This window comes from Bacillus rossius, chromosome 2, assembly GCF_032445375.1.
Source record: "Bacillus rossius redtenbacheri isolate Brsri chromosome 2, Brsri_v3, whole genome shotgun sequence".
NCBI lineage: Eukaryota > Metazoa > Arthropoda > Insecta > Phasmatodea > Bacillidae > Bacillus > Bacillus rossius.
The window spans coordinates 112,814,362-112,839,486 of NC_086331.1; the positions used below are offsets into that span (position 1 = coordinate 112,814,362).

At 38.5% G+C, this 25,125-nt stretch overlaps 1 protein-coding gene across 1 annotated transcript in view; it reads left to right on the forward strand.

Moving 5' to 3' along the window:
- The window catches only part of LOC134528957 (uncharacterized), a 272,913-nt gene that overhangs the window by 211,622 nt on the left and 36,166 nt on the right, over positions 1-25,125 (forward strand). Inside the window, exons 3-5 of the mRNA XM_063362625.1 lie at positions 12,515-12,674; positions 13,352-13,482; positions 21,087-21,171. Of these exons, the coding sequence (XP_063218695.1) occupies positions 12,515-12,674; positions 13,352-13,482; positions 21,087-21,171 (376 nt within the window). The remainder of the gene's footprint in view (positions 1-12,514; positions 12,675-13,351; positions 13,483-21,086; positions 21,172-25,125) is intronic.

Below are 25,125 nucleotides of genomic sequence, written 5' to 3' on the forward strand. Positions count from 1 at the left end.
GAAGAGCGACAACATCAGTGATTTGAATGTATGTATGTTACATAGCATTGACAATAGAGAGGAGTTTCATGTAGAGAGGCAGATGTTAAAAGGCACAAAGTAAAACTAACTGTTAGAGAGACGGGCCAGCGGTGTGAAGGTTTATATGTGACAAGACTCTGTTGTTGGTAAGAAGTGTGTATGGAGGCAGATATGCTAGGGGCAGGTGAAGTGTGATAGTACAAGGTAGAGCGTTGGGAGCAGTGGTGTTAGAAGTTGTGTGCGACAGATGGGTAATGGTGGGGAGACGTTAGAATAGAAACAATTGTGTTAGAGGCAAGCCCACAGTGATAGTGACCTGGTAGATTGACCCAAAGGTACTTGTGGGTAGAATGGGGTAGTTGAAGGTGATATGCTAGGTGGCAGACTCCGAGTGACAGTGACGAGAAAGAAGTCCTTGTGTGGCAGCATGCTGGTAGTTGGAGAGCTGCGAGCATAGAGTTGATGTGCTAGGGGCAGATACAGTGTCTCGGTGATGCAGTGGAACGACTGGAAGGTCCTTGTGTGGCAGAATGCTGGTAGTTAGAGAGCTGCGAGCATGAAGTTGATGTACTAGGGGCATATACAATGTCTCAGTGATGCAGTGGAACGACTTGGAGGTCCTTGTGTGGCATAATGCTGGTAGTTGGAGAGCTGCGAGCATGAAGTTGATGTACTAGGGGCATATACAGTGTCTCAGTGATGCAGTGGAACGACTGGGAGGTCCTTGTGTGGCAGAATGCTGGTAGTTGGAGAGCTGCGAGCATGCAGTTGATGTGCTAGGGGCAGATACAGTGTCTCAGTGATGGAGTGGAACGACTGGAAGGTCCTTGTGTGGCAGAATACTGGTAGTTGGAGAGCTGCGAGCATGGAGTTGATGTACTAGGGGCAGATACAGTGTCTCAGTGATGCAGTGGAACGACTGGGAGGTACTTGTGTGGCAGAATTCTGGTAGTTGGAGAGCTACGAGCATGGAATTGATGTGCTAGGGTCATATACAGTGTCTCAGTGATGCAGTGGAACGACTGGGAGGTCCTTGTGTGGCAGCATGCTGGTAGTTGGAGAGCTGCGAGCATGCAGTTGATGTGCTAGGGGCAGATACAGTGTCTCAGTGATGGAGTGGAACGACTGGAAGGTCCTTGTGTGGCAGAATACTGGTAGTTAGAGAGCTGCGAGCATGAAGTTGATGTACTAGGGGCATATACAGTGTCTCAGTGATGCAGTGGAACGACTGGGAGGTCCTTGTGTGGCAGAATGCTGGTAGTTGGAGAGCTGCGAGCATGCAGTTGATGTGCTAGGGGCAGATACAGTGTCTCAGTGATGCAGTGGAACGACTGGGAGGTACTTGTGTGGCATAATGCTGGTAGTTGGAGAGCTACGAGCATGGAATTGATGTGCTAGGGTCATATACAGTGTCTCAGTGATGCAGTGGAACGACTGGGAGGTCCTTGTGTGGCAGAATGCTGGTAGTCGGATAGCTGCGAGCACGGAGTCGATGTGCTAGGGTCTAGTCGCAAGGTGCGAGTCACTGGGCTGCACTCCAGTGAAGACGCGCGCAACTGGCGGCTTCTGAGGGCCCAGCGGCGAGCCAGACTCTGACTCACCCCAGGGAGTGCAGCCAAGATCTGCTTCTCGGCGCTGGCAGAGTCTGCTGGCCGGCTCGTCGCTCCGCTTGATTCATAGTCGCCCACCTCCGCCCCGCCTGCTAGCTTCCCCCGTGCTCTCGTGCCAGCCTCGCTACTGTTTACACCTCTCCGCACACGCCACGCCACTGACGGCCGTGCCCTGGGACCGCTTCTGGGAACTCTCCGGGTCCTCGACACAATCTTCCCCGGCAGCCTCTTTCACTCCTGTTCCAAGCAAGTTTACTGTTCATAAGGATTACGTCAACCTGCTATATTCTACACTGCTGACGTGATCACATACGTACCAACTTTGGAAGTTATATGCTAGACTTGAGAATACGAAAATTTAAAATGTGAGGTGTTGTAAATGACAGAGTATGTTACCATCTCGGCCAGTGCCTAGTCGACTGAAGTATACCTACTGTATGATTAGGTACCACATTTTTTATGTTTTTTGACGTGACAACGCACGAAAAAGTGTCCCGTTACGCACATTGTCGCGTTACGCTGTGTCCCGTTACGCTCATTGTACGCTTGAGCCGCATCTATCTCTCTTCCACTCGATTGGAACAACCATCAATTTGACTTTTTCGAGGCACATTAAACTTGAAACACTCCCATTCGTTTCCTACTTTTCCTATCATCTTCCTATTCTTAACAGAATAACACACATTGGAAGAAGTTAAATAGCAAACATGTATAAAAGTTATAGTTAAAATAATTTCTTCGTTAAAGTAATAAACATATTTGAATTAATGAGTGCAAATAAAAGTAAATTTATCAATTAAATTGTAGATTTCTTTTCACCCCTTCTTTGTATCCATACAAAATAATGATAATTCAATAAAAAATTGATTGAATTTTATTCATAAAAGTATACAATCATTTCATCAATGTTTTGTTATGACGTTGTCACGTTAAACTATCGTCCGTAAACCGACTTTACAGACAACCAATTTTTAATGACACAATTTATTTTCTGAATGAAATGCAAAAATGAACAATCCTTCTTTAACTTCATAAAATTATAATTTCAAAATAACATGTTTGCCAGTCTACATATTCATCTATGTCCCGTACAGCATTGAGAGCTTTAAAGTTTTTTTGGAAATGTTTAAAATTATGAAGGTATTATTATTTTCTTTTATTTAATTCGCAGATATTTAATAAATTTTTCCACTAAAAGATGATACACTGACATAAATAGCATTTAATGTCTAAATACGTACATCGAAATGAATTTAAAACTGCTCGTCACTCGGGTCTACAGGTGCTTACTCTCCACGCGTTTCCTGTGTTTTTTGTTAACGTGCATTCATAGAACTTGTGTTGAAGCAGGTGGCCACACATGTTAACACTTTCCGAGAAGGATTTCATTTAGTATGGACGTGAAATGTGTTTTTCTCCCCCTCGTTCTTAATCACTTCCGATAGTACCGTAATTATCTGGTTCCGACCTAAGCTTATTCAGTGAAATATTTCATCTGTCTCACCAGCGAACCTCGTAACTATAGGTATTTTGTGTCAATTTTAAATTCTTTGCATTACGTTTCCGAGAATCGCGTTCTACCAACAGGGTCTTGGTGAAGTCCTTAACTGCAACTGAAGTGGAGGATGCAGCTATTTATCTTGGGGTTCAGTAAAGAGGGCACTTCAAAGGCTAAGAGAGACTACCCTAACATAAAACAGCAGGCTTGAATGCTTCAGGTGACTGCCCTATCACCTAGATCGGGTGTTGCGGGATAATAGCTCACGCAACCTTGAACTAACCTATTTAAGAAACATCAACAAAGATAAACCTGACTGATGCAATGACAGGGCCAGAAAGAAATGCTTTGTTGATGCCCTATGTTCCACGAGTGACAACAGGAATGGAGTCAAGTGAGTCATGTTCTCTTTATGTCTCACACCTGAGATATTATTTATAGAGCAATCTTTACATTTTTGAAAACCATAACTTCAAAGGTTTAAAGAGTGAATTAGCAAGCCTCGTAACTTAATATCCTAGCATCGTATTACTTTTTTTATTTCAATAGTAATTTTTCTCATTGGGTGAGGAACAGCCTTAATAATATAATATAATACACACAACCCTGGGGTTATACGTCAACCACACAATATAAATATTTAAATATGTTTACACTCGTTAGAGATTAATACTGAAATGTTTTAAACGTTAATTCTAACGAAAGACGTCAGGGACAACAAACAACTGTAAAAGCACGAGCTGTTAATCGCGCAAGAAACATCCATGAAGCGCGATTCACAAGAATACGAATCTCGCGACTCTAACAAAAGGGAAAATATGAAATAATTCACATTTACAAGTTACAAAAGTAACACAGCTTAAAAATACGCATGAATGTCGTAAATCGTCTTCGAGGGGCGTTCAGAAACACGGAGAGAGATCCATATGATACAAAATACAACTATTAACAAGACAAACATTATTGGACACGTTTGCATCCTCCTTGAATAGAATATAAATACCTGTGGCAATGATAATCACCCCCAAAATGTAATTTACTCTGCGGAAGTAAAAACAGAAACAACTCGTACGTGGTACGAGAGTACCGATCAAAAACATTAACAATTTTCCTACAAATATAGTACCAACATCGAACAATAGTAATAGAGGTAATGTAAATAGTAATAACTAAGTGAAATGCGTAAAGTGAAAAAAAAATTGGTTGTCTGTAAAGTCGGTTTACGGACGATAGTCATAACAAAACATTGATGACATGATTGCATACTTTCATGAATAAAATTGAATCATTTTTATTGAATTAAAACTATTTTGTATGGATACAAAGGAGTGCAATGAAATCTACAATTTAATTGATAAATTTACTTTCATTTGCACTCATTAATTCAAATATGTTTATTACTTTAACGAATAGATTATTTTAACTATAACTTTTATACATGTTTGCTATTTAACTTCTTCCATTCTGTGTTATTCTGTTAAGGATAGGACGATGATAGGAAAAGTAGGAAACGAATGGGAGTGTTTCAATTTTAATGTGCCTCGAAAAAGTCAAATCGATGGTTGTTCCAATCGAGTGGAAGAGAGATAGATGCGGCGAAAGCGTACAATGAGCGTAATAAGACACAGCGTAACGGGACAATGTACGTCACGGGACACTTTTTCGTGCGTGCAGCCGCGTTCATCGATTTATTAGACGTTGTCAGGTCAAAAAAAAAATCAAATATATGACAAGATAGCTTACGTGACACGGGACGACGTGACATTTCTTACCAAAGTAAGTCGAACAAACAAATCGGGTAAGAGAAATAAAGACCAAGAACGGGAAGTTAAAGCGGCTAAGTGCGAAAACCCTAATGTATCAGTGGAAACAACACAAGACAGAGCCACCTCTGCCGAGGCACAGGGCCAAATTGCAGTTACAAACACCTGCCATCGTTCACGCGGCACATTAAAAAAAAAGCTTAAGTTACAGATCGCCTGACCACTGCAAATACATGTTGACGTTACGTACGAGCTGGCGAAAGACCGGGAGAAACTAATCTAGTGTCCAGGTGCTACTACGTGGTCAAACGATGCTCTAATAAGAAGGTTTGAGCGGAGAAGGTGCTGAACGCGCATGCGCGGAGGGGATAATAGTGGAAGTCAAAAGACACAGGAGTGGAGGAACCAGATGCTAAAGGATGTGCATAATCGTGGGGGAAGCTTTGAGGGGGGGGTGGAAGGAGGAAGAAGTCTGCGCTGCGCCTATTGAAAACTAGTTGACTAGTTGAACTAGTTCACATTTACATATCTTTTTATTTAATAAATATTTAAAATGAAAATACATGACACGGGAGATATACTCCTTATAGTATACAATCAAATTCAAGACGTGCATGTGTACGTAAATACGTATAAAACGTGTAGTGTATCTTGCATTAACATTATGTTTTACTAACAATAACTAGCCTCGAAATTCGTAGCGTAATGAACGCATTAAACAATTAAAAATGCAAATTTACTTCAAACAATTAATTACGCGACAGTGTACGAGCAACAATTACGATTATAGAATTATTTCTCATTTTATCTTGCATAACGAGCAAGAATTATATAATAATGAGATGGTGTATATAAAAACAAGCGTTACGTAGAGGCGAAAATGACGTAAGAAAAATAAACGTGTGCGTACCAACTGGGTGCCGATCATGGGTGCGAGAACCAATCAATACTGAACTGATGGAACACCGTGAAAATAAACAAATAATTTGGAACGTGGCAGCGAAACAGAATTTCAGAAACATGCAACAGCTAACACGGGTCTATATGCCACTTATACAACCAAGTCGCGAATTCGAAGCATGAAACTCACCCATGATCGAGCCCTAGCACGGGCTTAACAAGTTGCTCGTCCAAGCTCTGTCGTGGAAGAAGCGGCGGAGGTATGCTAACATGGCCTTATATAAACTAGGAGGAGTACGCCTCCACAACAAAACAATACTGGAGAAGGTAGGAGGGGAAGGCGGATGGGCCGGGGGGAGGGACTCCGACGCCGATGATGTCCGGAGACTGACGAAGTTCGATGGTGACGAACTTATGAATAGTTAAAAAACAGGAAATACTTCCCAAAAATTCTCAGATGCAAAATAGTTGTCGCTTATTTCTCAAGTATTCACATTCAATAACGCAGTGCCTATTTATCCATATAATTTGTTCACTGTCAAGTATGCGCTGCTGTCGTTGACTTCAGCATTGATATTTCTTTATTACCACTGCAGTGCAGGGTCTCTGAAGGTCTGTTAAACCATGTTTGTTTTTACGTTGAAGATATTTCGACAAAATCGGAAAGTATCATGACTCACAAATTTTTAAAACAAAATTAAATCCTATATCTAATTTTTTTTCTGTGATTTCATTAACAATAATTAACATTTTTAGATTAAAAGTAAAACATTGTATAGTATGATAACAAGCTATTATCACTAGATTTTAACATTTGTTATTTTTTATTACATCATATAAATAAATAAAAATTAAAGTATTATTTTGTGAACTTAATTTATAATTTTAACACAGTAAACCAAAAAGTGAATTACATAATTTCGTTTTAACACACGTCTATTATAAAAACTACCAAAAAATTTAACTCGTTAAAGTTGAAGCTAAAAAAATATTTAGTGTGAATTTTTATAAATTGAATGTAACATTGCAATTGTTTTTCTTTTTCGGTTACTTATATGTGTTACTAATATGTGTACGTGTGTATATGTATAAATATATATATATATATATATATGGATATATATACACAATTATATTTATCTTTGATTTTAAGTGTTTGAAAATAGTTTTAACATTTATAATTTATAAATGATCTTAAGTAAAACCATTTGTGAAAATAAAATAAATTTTTCCATATGGTATGACCCACATGAAACTCGCAGCGTAAATATACCAGCGCGCATCACTTACCGCAGCGCTAAGTCTTATAATGTCATATACTTGCGCCCTTGTACTCCGAGTCTGTGACTTAACTTGGTACTCGAAGGAACCCTTAGCATTGAACTCCAAAGAGCATCGATCTTGTGTTTTTTTTTACTACTTTTCCCCATGCCACTATGTATATTTTGTCGTGTATTGTTTGTCATGTATGCTGTAGTATCCCTTTGTATTTTATTACTGTCATGTACTGCAGGAAGAGACACTGACCGTCTTGTATTGCAGCGAGTGTGTGAAAATAGTTTTTTGTATGTTAACATTATTGTAATTCTTGGCTTCACCGCCATATGTAATCTCTTTCCGCAAAAAAAAATTCTGGAAATGAAAAACGGACTACATCACAGATATAGTCTCGGCAACGAGTGTGAATTTTTAAGTTACTTTATTTTAAGAGACTGTGTTTCCTTACGTTTCTGAGAACTTGCAATGGCTTACAGTGGTCTAAAGCTTATCACGTTTGCTACAGTGGCTTATAAACAAACAAGGTTTTTGCAGCTTCACGCCATCATGCCTACGTACCTCGTTCAACGAGCTTCGAAACAGCACGGAAACTGTCACGTGTGCATTGGCAACTGAAGAGACTCAAGGGGTTTACGTAGGCATTGAGCAGTTCAAAGAAAATAGTGTCATTGTGAAACGCACAGGAAAAAACTGTCCTGTATACAGCAGGATTAACACCGGTACTTAGAGCAACTTCTCATGTCGTTACTTCATCAATTACTAACTGGGAATCCAAACACTGCGTCAAAATTTATCTTATCAAACTTGTTTTGAAGTTATGCATTAATAACTCGTATGAGTAAGTTAAGAGAGCTACTACTTCATTAACGATATCTTGTTGGCCGAATATGTGACCGAGAATATTTTAGCTCAACATCAAGCGGCCTGTCTGCCAATGAAACTGTCACAAACGTGTTTTATGACAGGCGCAGCTAACACCTCGAAGGTTATAAAATATCAGACCTCTGAGTATGTCTGATTTGGAATGCAGAATGCGTTGTTACTTAATCAAAAGTGCGTTTAAATATTTTCTGTGTCAAATAACATCTTTACATTGAACCACACGAGCAAAACCGAGTTTCTACCGGAGGACCATGTGCAAACGAACACGTCAGCATCAGTTGTTTTGCATCAGATGAATTGAGCCGTCATGTCGGCGAATCGTAAGCCAATGTTGGCCTCTTGCGCAGAAGACAAGTATCAGTCTATACCCACAATTAGTCCATGGCAGGGGTCGGCAGACTTTAGAGTGAGATGAGCCAGAGATTAAACAAACAGATTATCCAATTTTTCAGATAGCCTCAACATGTATTTTCTCTGTAGCTGCATGGAATTTTTAAACGATAAAATTCGCAAATTCAACATATAGTCTTAAAAATAAAGGCTACTTAGGAAAAAATTCGTAATTGTAACGGAATGGTAGTTATTAGTAGAGCTCTAATGATAGAACAAAAATACCTAAATTATCAAAATAAAAAAGTAATCTGGGCGAGCACGCAGGTTGAAGGCATGCGTTGTGATTGGGCCGTCTGATTTGGTTATGCATTTATTTTCGCGCTGTGGCAGCGCAGTGAGCTGCAGAGCCGCAAAGGGAAGGGAAAGAGCCGCATGCGGCTCGCGGGCCGCTGACTGCCGACCCCTGGTTTATGGTGTTCCCTGCATCGCATCGTTGACTGTGCGTGGCTTTATTGGCGCTGCGCCTGGCGGTATGGCACCCGCCTTACACGCCCGCACCGCGGCTTGCCTGCTCAGTAGGCGCGGCCCCGTCGACTCTGACTGCCGGCTGTCGGCTTCCTTTGGAAAATGTGTCTCCCAGTTGACGGGAATGTTATCGGTGAAAAACAACTTATCTGACATTCAGTCTGTCTATGACAGTTTCGAAGTAGCGTGGAAAGTTAATTCTTGCATCAAAGTCACGATAGACATGAAAATTCATCCAAAGCGCAGAAGCAAGCTGACATGATCTAACAAAAAAAAATTAATTTGTAAATATTAATATTGTTATACAAATTTGTTTCTTTTATCTTAATTAAAATTGTGTGTTTATTTCGGAAAAAAGTAATGTTTTTATTAAAAATATATTACGTTTTTATCGCCGAATAACACAAATTATTCTCGCTAGAATTATCTACGTTTAATCACATTACATTATGTGTAACTTTAAATCTGAGTTTTTCAGCTAGTGCGCTTATTTTATGTGCCTCCGGTGAAAATTAATTGTACATTGATTTATAATGCTGTTCATTGATACAATAATAATAATTAAAAGAGCATGACTTTTTCTCGTTTCTCATTGTAAATAATTAAATGTAAAAAGCTATATCGCAGTTTTGTAGGATATTTGAAACTTGGCATGGTAAAGTATAAAAAAAGAAAGGAATAGTATAATTTTGCGAAAGAATATGTAAAACACAATCATTTTATTTATTATTGGTAGACAAATTCTACATACCTAAAACTCAGAAACAAATGTGTGGAATTTGTGTTCGTATAACAAAATAACACAAAAGGTTTATTTAAAATTTCACTGTCCTCAAAAAATGCCATAACCAAATACAGTACAAAACATTGTTTTCAGAAAATCTACCACATATGTGTAAATTATTATAGTTTGCATTTTGCTCGTTGTTATGCGTTTAATTGAAATTAATTACGTAATTAATAACTTAATACACAGTTTTGTGCCCTTTTCTTTAACATATGTGACAGCAACAAGTAACAGGAAGGTACATGTTATTGGAGACAATTCAATCAATCTCTGTGCTACTGAAATACGTTTCTTTGGTCCTTAATCATTTCGTGTTACATAATTGATATAAATGGAAGCAACTCCTCGATTCCAAGAACTGACTTGCATGGTCAATGCTATAAAGAGGCCCGTTTAGCCAAAGGTTTCATTGTGATAGTGATGCAGAATTATAAGTACGACGCTCGCTGGTGCTTCTAGTACAGGATCGCTCTAAATCGCAAGGCATAAAACTGATGATGTCGTTCATAGGGTAACAATAAAACTTTCGGAGGAGACTCTGACATTATAATCTATATTATATTAAGTAATATACAACAATGTTAAGGATACTTAAGCTTTAAATATTCAATTCAAACACTAAATCCGAAAACAGAACTATTCATTTTGGCCATAGCATTTTCTTAGTAGTTTTCTGTAACCATACAACGTCCTTTTGAAGCTTTTCGCACTGTTTGGCCATCTCTCTCTATATTGATAACTTTTTAAAAAAATATAGCGCCATGCAAATAATACATGTGTATCATAAAAGCTAATTTTGGACAAATGGTTAAGTCATAAATCTGGGACTTGTTAAATTATTATGACAGTTGCAGTCTTCCAATGGTTACACACTAACAGACTCTGAAATTGTTATGATTTAAACAAGCTTCGTACGATGTCATTAATGCTATGTTTTAAATGCGTACGAAAAGCGCAAAGTTGAAGTAATTGCAAACAATTGTAAAACCCACGCGAAAAAAATTGTTTTTAAATTTTTCTGTTTTTCTCGAATATTTAGAGCAACTGCTAGTATTTATGTTAAATGTTAATACATTTCTGGTTTTTTTTAAAGAACATCAATGCAGTATTACGTGTAACATCGGCTTTTTATTATACAATTTAGTATTTTCTCTCAAATGAATTGTAGAATGCTGCGTTTTGATATAAACTCCAAGAGGGTTTTTTTATATGCACGCCCCTGTTTTACGCTCGAACGCTCAGAGGGGACTTTCTGATTGTAAGGAACACCATAGACCCGCGTGCCACCGCAAGATATGACCTCACAGTCGAAGTCGAGAAGGTTTACACTTGGCCATGCGGATTGTTCTTTCGCTTATTTTAGAGACAGGAAAAATTCGCGGGTTCATTTCGCGATAGGCTAGAATCCAAGTGCATGTAACTTATTGCCGCTTCAGTGATTGGAACACAGTTTGCGCTGAAGGACTGTGAGCCAATGAATGGCCCTCAACGTAAGAAGTATCGAATCATAAGCATCCCAGTTAGCAGGTGTCACGAGTCAGTAGCCAATGAGCTGGTGTAATATTCCCGCGTACATAGAGGATCTTGGAGTCCATCCTAGAGGTCATTCAAACCGCGAACTTTTCCAATCCCTACTTATTTGTTTTGCTTGAATGTGGTTCTTAAATTTGGCCTATTGGTTCATAAATTATCTACCATGAGCTGTAGAACCGCTTTTTTGTTGGACGCCACATTTATTTACAAGCTAGAGTGTGCTGGTGTCTCCGGCAACCGTATTTGTGTAGTCTTTGGATAACAGTAGTTCTAGGATCGTGGAATTGCTCACGTGCAGCTGTCGTCTGAATGTCTGACTTGTGTGCTCGAGGCAAAGGAGACAGAGTTTTGGCTTGGACTTGAGTTACCTGACTCTGACCTCACTGCTAGGAGCCCAGGGTCAATGTTGTAGCGCGTAGAGTCGAGCTCGTATTCGTTGCAAGTTTGTTCGTGAGTAGTACAGTAATTCGTTGAATTAAGAACAATATTATCTATTGAAGGTATTAGAATGGTTTACTTTGCTATTTTTCAGTCTGTTATGCAATATGGTATTCTGGTTTGGGGAGGGATGAGTAAAACGTCAATTAAGCCACTTATAACAATTAAAAAACTTATTTTACGAGTTATTTTCAAAAAAAAACCACATGTACCCACCCAAGGAACTTTTTAAATTATTAAATGTATTTGATATTAAAAGATTGTTTATTAGAGCTGCAATAATTAATATGTATCAAAGGGATAATCAGTTAAATTATATAGATCATAATTATCCCACACGGCATAGACAGAATATAAATTTACAAATCCCTCAATTTCATAAAACAATATCTCAGAGATCTTTAGAATTTTTGCTTCCAAAAATTGTTGTTATTCTTCCTGGAAAACTAAAAACCAAAAATTATTTTCAAATGAAAAAAAAAATGTTAATATTTGGCTACATAATTTAACAGATGAAGAGATGGCTTTAGTATTTAAGTAAGTTTTATATATTGTTATAACTTTGTACCTGTACTTTACTTAAATACTAATTTTTATTTAATTATATTTTCATTTATTCATGTAACAATGATATAATTTCAACTTTTTTGTTTATACATAATATTGAATTTTAATAATTTGCTCTTTTTAACTTTCATCTTTATATAACTAATGTAAAGTTTCTTAGGTTATATTTTATATATTTATTTCTCAGCTATTATACATTTACAAATGTTTACAATCGTCAAAATACCGCATGTAATTTGAAGTGACTAGATGCACTCACATACAAGCTTGCTTTCGTGAGTGCTAAATTTCCTGGTTAATTAAGTGAATATTGTTAACAAAGTGTAAAAAAAAATGGGAAATAAATTATTATTATATTAATTAGCTGTGCGTGTTGCAGTGAAGCCGCTGGTGCTGCTGCCTCTCGGCAGGAAGGCGGACCGGCAAGTCGTGCGGCTGACGTGTCGGCTCAAGAAGGGCGCACCGCTACCGACCTTCAGGTGGTACAAGGACGGCAGGCGCATCTTACCCACCAACCGAACAAAAATCATGAGTAAAAAGTAAGTAAACAAGTGTACTACCGCCACGGTCAGTTTGTGTCCACGTGCAGACAATATTTTTAGATTTTTAAGAGCCACGCGTATCTCAACAAAACAACTACCCCTCCTATAGCATAGTTTATTGCCGTTACAATGACTGAACATTTTTGGAAATAAACATCACGTTCTTTTCCAAAATAACATTGGTATAATAAGATGTTTTTCCCCAACATTGCTCGAACTTAAATTTCAATATTTGTTTTTCATTTATTACAATTTGTTAAAAATATTTTCTAATCGCTTAGCCCTTTTTAATGAGGATCATCTGGTTATTTATACCAAATTCACGATTTCATCACAGTTGATCATCGATCGTGAACGAGAGGAAACATTCGCCATGTCAAGATCGTAGGATTTTAATGGCCAGGAAATTTAACTAATCCTGGGTTGAGGCCCAGTAGCCAAGATCCAGTTAATTTGATGTCATTACATGGTTTTCCTGGTGTCGTGCGAAATGTCAACGGTAGTTGCAGGTTGCCTGAAACTGTGGGAAATGTTCCGTCACCTGGCTCACTAGCGGGCCTTATTATAGTTCTGGTAGCTGAAATTTTGGAACAAGAGAAACGTTGTAAACTTCGTGTCTAACACGGGGAAGAAGTGAACACACGCACTCTACAGCTGTTGTGGTTGGCTTGCAGAAAACGGTCAGTTCTGACGATAGCGTCGCCTCGGAGGGACGACGCGGGCAACTACACGTGTCGCGCAGTGAGCATCACCAGCACCGCTGCCGTCTCCACGAACGTGTCTGTGCCCGCAGAGACACGCGCCGGTGAGTGCATTTGCTGTGCGCCGCCCGCTGTGCGCGTCTGTGGTGTCCCCCTCACCCGCCTCCCCGTCCCGGCCCGAACACGCCCGGATATTCACCTTCGGCCAACCTCGGCATTTGTTTTATTTTTGCAACCACTCACCACCAGGGGCGCTTGCGTCCCTGGTCACTAAATCCAGTACTGGACAACTGGAAAAGCGGACCACGAGTCCAAGTGCCCAACCCCCGCATGGTAGACTCTTTTCTACTCTGTCCAACACTTCATCCAGACCATCCTCTGTCTCCTGTAAATTCCTACACGTAATGCATGCCAATTTGCATCCCGCATGAATGTGCCCAGGGTTTTCCCTGTGTCTATGCAGGTTTTACCTGGGCCCAACCTATCTCTAGTTATAGTCTAGATTTAAGAGTGAGGGGAGTTAGTCATGGCGCCAATCGCTGCCATGGCTGGCCAATCCCCTCCTAGCACATGATGCATGCAACACTCTCCTTGCATGGCTAATCCCAGCATGACTAGGCGTATAGGCTTCGGCCTGAGACGCACCTAGGTCCCTCCCTAACCCGGACCCCTCCAAAATACACTTAGTTTTAGTTAGGTTAGGAAAAAAAAATATAAACAGGAGAAAATTCGCGCAGGAAAAATGAATTCAAATATTAAAAGTGGTCGGTTAGGTTAACTACATTAAAACACTTTAAAACACCATGGACGGTTAGTTAGGTTAGTAGAGCTACATTAAAATAAACGGAGAAATATAAATACATATTAATAAACCCGAGGTTGGCCGAAGGTGAATATTCGGGCGTGTTCGGGCAGGGACAGAACTTGATGTACATCTTAGGCTTCCCCCAGTACTCGCCAGCGGTATTTTACTGTGTTGACAGTTCACTTCGGGCATGTTCGGGCATTTTCGGGCATATTCGTGCATTTTCGGGCGTATCCGCAGCACGCTGCACCGACCAGATGTCTTCGACTCCGACCGCAGTCACCTCCGCTGTTTCTCTGATCGTGTAACAAGTGCTCTGATGTGGACTACTGGGTTCCGCTTTCATCGCTGGAAAGCATGTTTCATTTTTTTATTTTCGCTATTGGCTACAAGCATCGGAAAAAATCTATGAAAAGCAGCGGTCTGGAAATGACAAGCATTACCGGTATTCATTGGGTCATGATTTTTGAGTTGAACAGTTGTCTCAACCCAATTTACATGTTATTTCCCTGACTTTTCAAACATTTAAATATTTATTATATACTCTTCATCATTAACATTTCCTTCCTTGTTTTCTTTTACGAAAAACTCTTTGTTTATGGTCTATACTAGTCATTTTTACGCTTGGTCTTAAAAAATCACATTAATTCCACCATCAATCAACCAGCACCACATTCAGTAAATAGCAACAACTAACTTTACTATCAGATAACAGAGGGTAGTTTGGAAACCGGCGGCCTAGCACCATCAGGCTAAAGACATGATTCCTATCTGCAGTAAACTGACAGTTGGACAAGATGCACGATTGGCCTGTACCAATGGCCTGACATGTTTAACGTTCTTATAAACTGTATGTAACCTTAATTGTAATCATTGTTGGCGAAAAACACAAAATACATAAACGTGGGACTTGCCTGTTTGCTGTTAGTGCGTCATCAAAGGTCTTATATAAAACAATGTTAGTGATAGTAGTAAGTAGTAGCCAATACTGAAAAAAAACATAAAAATAAATAAAAATCGGTTTGCTTGTTTGCCTACCTATTTACACTGAGAACTAAGTAAGTTGGTACATGGTCCACTATTGGCTTATGTAAGATTACTTACTTGTAAGCATAACATACTCTCAATATAAATTAAGTATTGTTTTTTCTGACTCGCGACGATGGTCGAACATGAAATGATTTTTAGAATTGTTTATGTTGAAAATTAATGTAATAATAAATATTCACATTAAATTATCGGTTAAGGTTGTGGATTATATATGAGCTGCTTGATATGGACTTGTAAAAACATGGACCGAAAAATCATCACATTTTTATGTTTAAATACTTCACAGTTAAACTTTCAAAGACACCATGGTAGCCGTCATTAATAACGCGTTGCCTCGAGGTACTGAGAGTTGTGAAATTGCATCTGTGATTTGAATCACATTTGTAGAATTTTAATAAATGCCACGTGGGTACGATAAAAATCGATTTTCGCGATTCTAGTAGCCAGTGCCGTAAAGATAATGCAGTGGACGCGAACTCCAGCAGTCAGTGTCAGATATAGGTATGTCAGATATGGTACACGATCGGACAAAAAGAAGCCTGAGCGGACGAGAGTGGTCAGGGCTCACGCCGTGGCAAAGACCGGTGGACACGCCCGAATATGCTAAAAAAAACACTACGGTAGCTTCATCGTCCAGGAACCTTTTAAGTCTTGCCATCAGAAATACATTAAGCCTTTGTTGACACTACTGTCATTTAAATATGAGGTTTTTGTTTACTTATTGCTTAAAGGCATTTTTTTTCTTACTAGAGGAATTAGGCCTCGCCATCTTGCAATTCCAAATATTTTGATACCGCTTGCAATAAATCTTCATGCTATATTTTTTTTGGTTTAACATGGCATAGTACTTAACTTTGGCTACTTTTTGAAGTCAACACTTGTGAACTGGCGTGATTATCACGGCAGTTGTAGTCTCCCGCGGGAAATAACAAGTTATTTCCTCGCGGCGCTTACAGACTAGAGCCAGTTAGTAAGTATGTGGTTGCAACAAGGTACAGAAGGTCTGGGAGATATTATTTATGCCTTGTCATTAAAAAAAATTGGGATAAATTGTTCAAAATTAGAATTATAGAAAAAAGAGGGAAAAATAAAATGTGGTGTGGCCTAATTCCCCTTAACTCGATTAACTTTTTGAATTTTCTTGCTTTGGTTACAATCATGTATGCATCACTGTCCTTAAGGTACATGTTTAAATTTAAAATATTAAAGAAGTAAATTTGTAGTTTGAGTCCACCGAAATAAATTACGTGCTTCAAGCAGCATCTGTCTCCACGCTAATCGCAATGACCCACAGACTCACGGGCACTGTCCCTGCGAACTGCGCCAGACTCTACACCATCTCCCCCAGAGCCACCTGACTCAGTATGAGAACAGCGCCAATTCACGTGTGCCAGCCACTTGCTCTCAGTCGCACAAATGACAAACTGAACATCCGCCGCTGCTCTGCAGACATGTGACACATCCACCAGTCAACTGTGCAACACTTTCTAAGAATGTCTGGCGGAGTTCCTACTCGACAGAGCTCATGCGTCAACTGGGGGAGCTGTCTCGCCAGACTCTCTGCCAACACTACCATGCACAACAACCTCCTTCCATTACACATGGAACAACTCCTCTTCTGTGTCATGTTGAGGTAGTCATATTAGTGATTGTGCTAGGGAAGATATGATTATCTCCTACGATCCACTGTTGGGGCTGGTCAACCATCAAATGAACATAAATCCATGTGGCTGTATATGTGAGGCTACATATAGTGCTTGGATAACACACTGATGAAGCTGTATGCCCAAGTTTTCAACATCTATTTTAATTACATTTTTTAGTGCTGCTTTGTGTTCCTGCATTAGGATTTAAAATATTTTTATACTGTTTTTGCAAAATCAAAACAAGCTGGTTAGTTTTTAGATTTTAAGACATATTCTTCTTTGATCATATCTTATTATGTTAATTTTTTATCAAATCGGAATGTTTGTTGTAAGTCCTATATTTTATATTGAACCTTTAATGTTTTCTACATAAACGCTGGAAAGTTATAGCCGGCAGTCAATGTTACCACGGAATTGGTGGTTCAATGTTTTTATAGCGTGATTATCTCAGGAATTAATGTATTCAAGTTACATAATTATGGAGGAAAATGTGTGACACAAAGTTCGTCAGTGGTTGCAAAGTTATGGAGGAAGATTATATCCTTTTAAATTTGTATACAATACACGGTTTGGATATTTTTATGTGGATTTGCGTCACTCGGTTGTGCAAAGAGTCTTAAGGCAACATGATCGCCAGGATTATGGTAGGCTCCAAACCACTTGGCACCGACCCAGTGCTCATATTTGACTGGTGCAGGGTGCGGGGATGGAACACACGACCCCCGCCACTGAAAGCGACGCTTCAGCCACAGCCAGCGAGAGACCTTCGTGATTTCAGCTAGATCTAATTTCATATAGCATACCAGCAGCACTGCCAACATCGATAGTACCTCTACTGGTGGCTATAGTTACAACGCCAACGTTAAAACGTTTGGCTGCAACGCCATTAAAATGACAAACCCCAATGATTGAAACGCCATTAGCAGTGGTATCCCAAATGTATGGAATGCTACCAGGAGTGGTAACCAAACCCAAGGGTGATTAACACCATAAGCAGTTTCACATGGCTTTTCGAAATCTCTCAAGTTAAATGCCGGGATGGTTTCCTTCCATTTTCCATGGCTCATTCCTTTTCCAATTTCCAATTTCCCTGACTTGCAACGTGTATGTACGTCTGTAGTAACCTCATAAACATGGCGCAAAACAAGAAAAAAACCTAAATGCTTGTCTTTCATCAGCATTGGTGACAGTCATAATGCATAACTATTAGCATAACTTCTAGCTTAGGCGACATGGATATCTGCAGATTCATCAGGGGTGAGAAACTTGAAGTATTCTCAGTGTTTGCTCACCAAATGTCTCACGATTTTTAATGCATTAAAGCGAAAAAAAATTCATTAATGGACTCGTCTGGGTAATTTTTTAGTTGGCATCTAAAAACACCTCCTTATTAGCATCTATAGCCCTACTATTTTCAGTACAGAAAACGTCCATGTACTTTTCTCGTACCTGCTTCTTAAGTATTATTCATTTTTGTATCACCTATAACCGAGCAGAAAGCTGTGAGGGTGTTTTATTCAGGAAACGTCGATTGAAGTGTTCCACTTAAGGCTGGTGGTTTTACGTTACTCAAACCTCCTATCGGATCCGCGCTCAAAGACAGTAAAATATCCATTCTGCTTAAGTTATCTGCATTGTATCTCACTCTCACGTAGCACAACAAAAGGTGTCAGAGTTATTTCTTTGCTAACCTTTGCATCTCTCTCAGAAACCCTGCTAGACATGGTCTCATATTTTCAGTTGGTTATTTAATTATCTTGTCATTATTTTAATTAAAGGCTATTCCTACAGATCTTTGCCGGTAAATCCTTAGTACTTGTGTTTTTTGGTCAAAGATTTTCTTACCCGATATTTACTAAATTTCAAATGTTTATTTTCGAACTGTAAAATGTCACCAAGTTACCATAATATGAATATTTGTGTGATTTTTTACCGCTATTATAAAATAATAAGTAAGCTAAATATACGTTAGTAAAAATTTATGCAAAGTAAAAGAAGCAATGTAAATTAACAGGAACATTTCTGAAATAGTTATGATAAGAAAATGAAATAACCAAAATGTTATGTGAGTACGAGCCTTAAAGGGTTGCGAAGAATTAGAGAGTATTGGAAATGACTCGATAAATACACTATATGAGTGTAATTGTTAGCACGAGAAGAATACGAGAGCCGAATTCATTTTCTATAAATACATTTTGTAAGTTTGTTTTAACTCATTTATTGTATAGCTTCCACCCTGTGTTTAATATATCAGTTCATATTATTTTTTAATGACTGTTGTATATATACAAGGAATATATTTAAGAAAATCACTAAATGAATCAGGGTATAACATCTCATTTATTTTGTATGAGTATGGAATTATGTAGATATTTGCTCTTCATTGGCTTCTTCGTGTTTTCTAGATACTGAACTTGCCTGGTACACACATTGTTCTTTATTCAACCTAAAGTGACCTGAATCCAAATGTAAATATATTTCTACTCACATTTATACATAAACCCTATTTTTGATCAGATTATTTGTTTGTTTTTTTTTACTTTGTTCTAAAATGAAAAAAAATCCATTTCGCATACAATACTGACGTCAGGGAACACGGAAAGACGAAAAGATAGTAGACAAATTGAAATTACTTCAAGTTTATTTACAAACCAATCGTTCCAAGTTTCTAGGCGTTGTTTTGCTGCGGCTCTACGCACACAGTGTAATACCTGCCACATTTGGGGGGCGGATTGCTGGCATGGCCATCTCACTCAGCTGATGGACAAAGACGACGCACTACTTCACGAGAACCTCGTGGCGTGCAGCGCGCAGACTTTGTGTGGCCTCTGCAGACAAGTGAACAGCGAATATACGAGCGCACAGTACCCACGCAACAAGAAAAAAAAATACATCCCGTTATTTTCGATAGTCTGATCCCTGAGATTGTTTGCGGAATACGTGAACAGGTCTTCTGAGTTAGGAATACGGGGGCATACTCCATCCTGTACGCTTTCCGAAACGAGATATTAGATTTTTTGACGTGACAACGTCTAATAAATCGATGAACTCCGGCTGCACGCACGAAAAAGGGTCCCGTTACGCACATTGTCCCGTTACGCTGTGTCCCGTTACGCTCATTGTACGCTTGCGCCGCATCTATCTCTCTTCCACTCGATTGGAACAACAATCGATTTTACTTTTTCGAGGCACATTAAACTTGAAACACTCCCATTCGTTTCCTACTTTTCCTATTATCGTCCTATCCTTAACAGAATAACACAGATTGGAAGAAGTTGAATAGCAAACATATATAAAAGTTATAGTTAAAATAATCTCTTCGTTAAAGTAATAAACATATTTGAATTAATGAGTGCAAATAAAATTAAATTTATCAATTAAATTGTATATTTCATTTCACTCCTTCTTTGTATCCATACAAAATAGTGATGATTCAATAAAAATGATTCAATTTTATTTATAAAACTATGCAATAATTTCATCAGTGTTTTTTATGACGTTGTCACGTTAAACTATCGTCCGTAAACCGACTTTACAGACAACCAATTTTTTTGGTTCATAATTATTCGTGACATCTCGTGGCGACGCGACACCGGTGAGAAACCGTCCCGCGGGGAGCCGCGACCGGACGCAAGGACGGTCGCACACTGGGTAGGTCGCGCGCGCGACAGCGCTCCACTCGTGCAGCGAGTAGGCGCGGCGGTAAGGCACCCGGACTCGACTTCCTGGATTCCCTGGTGCGGCCGTCCTCGTGTCGCTAGTTAATGATGTCGTTTGCAGTGACCGCGCTACCGAAGAAAAGAAAAGAAAAAAAATGCGTAGAGTACACGCGCGACAATAGTGAAATTTCTTGCTTATTATATTATTAGGTATAAGAAACATAATTCTCTTTGGCTTAGCTCGCAGATCAAAAAATATATATGCAAGTTATGCGAGTCATAAATTATGCAAGTGTGCAACTGTGCAAGTATGCTGAGTCATTTCTACCTTCCCCCCCTTTTCCTCCTATCCCGGTTCCCCCACCCCGTACCTAACCATTCCCCTCATGCGATCGGAATTTTTTTAAAGCTCGAAAATTGTCGCCCCCTCGGCAAATAATTTTCTCTTCCAAACACAATTCAACTTAACATACTTTATTCCAGCATTTGTTTTTCTAAAATTAAGAAGGAATGGACTGCTAACAAAGAGAAAAAGTTCTTTGTTTCAGATTCTCAGCCGTGCGCAAGGAAAGACCTGTGTTTGAATGACGGCAAGTGCTCATACATAGCAGCTATTGGAGAATGGTACTGTGAGTAAGTATTATCTTTTTTTTTCGATTTTTTAAACTTATTACATTGCAGATTATATTTACGTTCAATATTTTGAGTGGATTCCTATAGAATTCGTTTTGATATATTTCTAATAGGTACTCCAATCCACACATTGTGACGTCTCAGTCAGTGATTGAGTTTTTTTTTTTTTTAAGAAAATAAGTAAATAGAAACGGATACCATTTTTCTGAAGCAAATGCATAATAGATAAAATAAACAAACAATCAATTTTTTAGAAGATTTTTTTTTTTGAAATTATATACAAATGCAGGTTATAAAAGTCATTCATGGTCTGTAGCCTGCACCTCTTAGTTCATGAAGTTTAGTTCATGTTTCTTTGTTTTGACAGATAAATTTACAACCTTTTGTGAAGCAAGTAGAAGTTTTGATCTGTCGACCAATATTTTTGAATCTTTTCACTACGTGTGACACATATTTATAAATGTACTTTTTGGACGAACATTCAGCGAAAAGAATGCTCGTATATGGTGTTATATATGCTGTTAAGATGCACATTCTTTAAAAAAAATTGACTTTTATTTGGACACACATTCAATGAAAAGGGCACATATTTGGATGCTTAGTTAAAACAATCGCGCCTTTCGCATACATATTATGTTAAATACATTAAATATTTTAGTAAGCAGAGTCTTTAATGCAGAACGAACTGCCTCGTTGGCTCAAACTACTACCTCGTCGACTCCAATCTCTGCTTCAGCGACTTCGGTCATTGGTTCTCTGGCCCCAGGCGCAGGAACGCAGGTGTCCAACTGGCCAACTTTGACATTTCTCTCGGTGATGACTACTTCGATGACAGATGGGCGACGAGGTCTGCAGTCACGGCTTGCGACAGGACATTGATTCTAAGTTTATTTGAACAGGATCTACGATACTGGCTTCAGGTACATGTGTTTTGGACGCAGGAACACTGTTAGACCGAAGCTGATTTGTGCACATCAGCGAACGTTTGGTCATCTATGTAGATAGATCGAAGGTCGCCACAACTCTGGTCCTAAGAGTTTGTTGCACGGGCAGACGAATTATTGCGTATTCGATACTGGCTGCCTATAGCTCACGAGCCTCTGAAGCAGAAGATCAATGTGCGGAGTAACTCAACGCCTTTATGCTTACGAAAGAACTGTTAGAAGCATATCACACAGTATTCTCCTAACTGTTTTTCCTTCAGTAACACATAATATTATGATGGACAGGATATGATGGGATACCATTGACAGGAAATAATGAAGTATGACATGTCTGGAATGATTGGAGAAAACTGAAAAAATGTGTGCACGAATTACCTGGAGCACAAGGAGGAATACATCAAAATACTTCCGAGGAATAACCAGAAAACACGGAAGAAACGGTCAAATGATTTGCCAGGAATAACCAGCAGCCCACTTAGAAAACCATCAGAATTTTGACAAAATCTTGCTCTGCAATTACATTTATTCGTAAGGATATGCATACTTGTAACATATATATTCATATAAGTTTACTTACCGAGCATGATTCCACCATATTTCCTTTGTTTCAAAGGTATAATTAGTATCTAAAAAGACGTTCTCATGGTTGGGATACGCTTGGCCTTTATGCCTGACATTGTAACTGACCTGGTTGAAAGGTAAGTCAGGTATCAAAAAAGAAAGCCTCGTGGTACGGAGACGCTCGTTCTTTATGCTTGTCATTGGTTTTTATGTAGACGTACTGCATACTTAGTACTCACAAAGAAGACCTCAACGAAAGATAATGGGAAAACAGAATTTAAATAATAATAATTTAAAGCTTTAATTAATCTTAGCACTGACAAAGGATAGAACCAAGGATGGAAATCGATCGAATAAATCATTATATTAATGGGAGACTTTTTGATTTTTTTTTTTAGAATTCATAACTTAATAAACACAGATATTCAAGATTCCAGCTAACATGCCATCAGCATCATACAGGCTGCTAATAGATGAGGAATTTCAGCCGCTTTTGAGGTTTTTTTTACTGTATTTAATTTAATAAGTGGTTTTTCATCAACCAAGGATTAGAATCGATCGAATCAATCAATATAATAATAAATAAATGTTTAAATTAATATTAATTTTTTTTCCATAAGCTTTGATTAATAATTACAGATGTTCAGTATGGTGTTCGAAATGGCAACGATCTATTAATTGACAGTACTGTACTTTAGCGGGTATTAAATTAAACCAAGATGGCGGAAGTGCACTCTAGCTGTCGTAGTGTGCACTACACTACATTACACTAGTGCTCGTAGTAGCAAGTATTGAAAAAAAAGATGGCGGCTTGGTCTCCCACGGGTGCTGATATTATTCCTTCATATTAAAAAATTAAAAGTTCGTTTGTGTGTTATTTTTATAAATACCTTATTTAATTATTAGTCTCTTGTATGTCTCGATGGCCGTGTGGTCAATGGCGTATGTTTTCTATTCCAGAGGTCTGGGCTGTCATGTTTCTAAGCACCTCGCTTCCGTTGTATTTGTATAAAATAAAATTTAATATGTCTATAACGATCATAAAAACCTGATAGGTAATGGACTATCGAACTTACGTGCTTGAGACAGAACTACACTGGCACACTCTAAAAACAAACAGTGGAAATAAAGATGGTGAGAATTACGCAATTCAAGATGGTGACCTTCAGCAGTAAAAAACAAGATGGCGACCACCAGCAGACGAAAAAATATGGTGGGCAAGATTGCTGGCAGTTTTCCCCCTGTTTCGAGGAGACCAGGGGGGAAATGCCATAATGGCAAACTGCAGGGAAATATACATGTATCTGAAATAAACCCAGCCAACCACAAAAATATGTCAATGCTACAAAGTATTAACACACAGCTGGACTGAAAATAATTTCCCGAAAAATACATAGCCCTACTCATTTTCTTCGTTTAGTAGCCGTGGCACCTGGTAGGAAATTTCAATACAATAGTTTGTGGTAGCCGAGTCTTGGACCGGGTAATAGGGCGTGGAGCGTGGAGCGGGTCGATGACCGACCACCATTTTGGATTTTGGCGTCACAGCCGCCCTCTTTGATGACCGTGACTTAGAAATGTGACTGAAATATGACACTCCCTGTTTTGACAAATCAATTACAATTTACCTAAAAACTAAAAAAAAATTGTTATTAAAAATTCTAATAATTTATTTCAAAAATTTAAAAAAATATATTTATACTTTGGAAACCTGGGTTGATAGTGCCTAGATAAATATAAATTTTTTAAACATCATTTCTTCACACTATTTACCAGGCAACTGACCCCAACCACTTTGACCAAGAAATACATAATTTCCGCCCTTATGATATCATGGCAGCCATCATGGATCCGACATATTGTTTATGTCTGCTAGAGTGTGCAGTTGCCATCTTGGTTAATTTTTTACCCATTAGAGTCCAATAGTACCAATCACAAGAGAGTCAACTGTTGTCGCGTCCGCCATTTTGTCACTCATCTTGGCCACCATATTGAAAATCTGTAATTAATAAACTAGGAGTTCTGAAAAACCTCTAAATATCATCAGAAAATCCCCTAATTATATATTGCTTGATTCTATCGATTCCTGACCTCGGTTCGATCCTTGATCGAGGCAAAAAAGTGGCAATCGAGTGGTTGTATCAATAAAATTATCGTTTTATCAAAAAACTTATTGAAAGGGAATATTTATTCTTACTTTACTCAAAAATAACCTCAACAACACTTGGATTATATACCAACCAAAAGTCACAACATTACCATTTTACCTTTAAATATACAATTCCACTTAACTTCAAAAACTGAAAAATTTAATTCCCAGATGAACGAAAAGATAAAATATATATCAATTAAATTACAACGTTTCATCCCTATATTATAAAGAGGATTATTTAACAATAATTCGTGTAGAAGCTTAGAAGCCCATAATATACAAAACAAAATCATAATT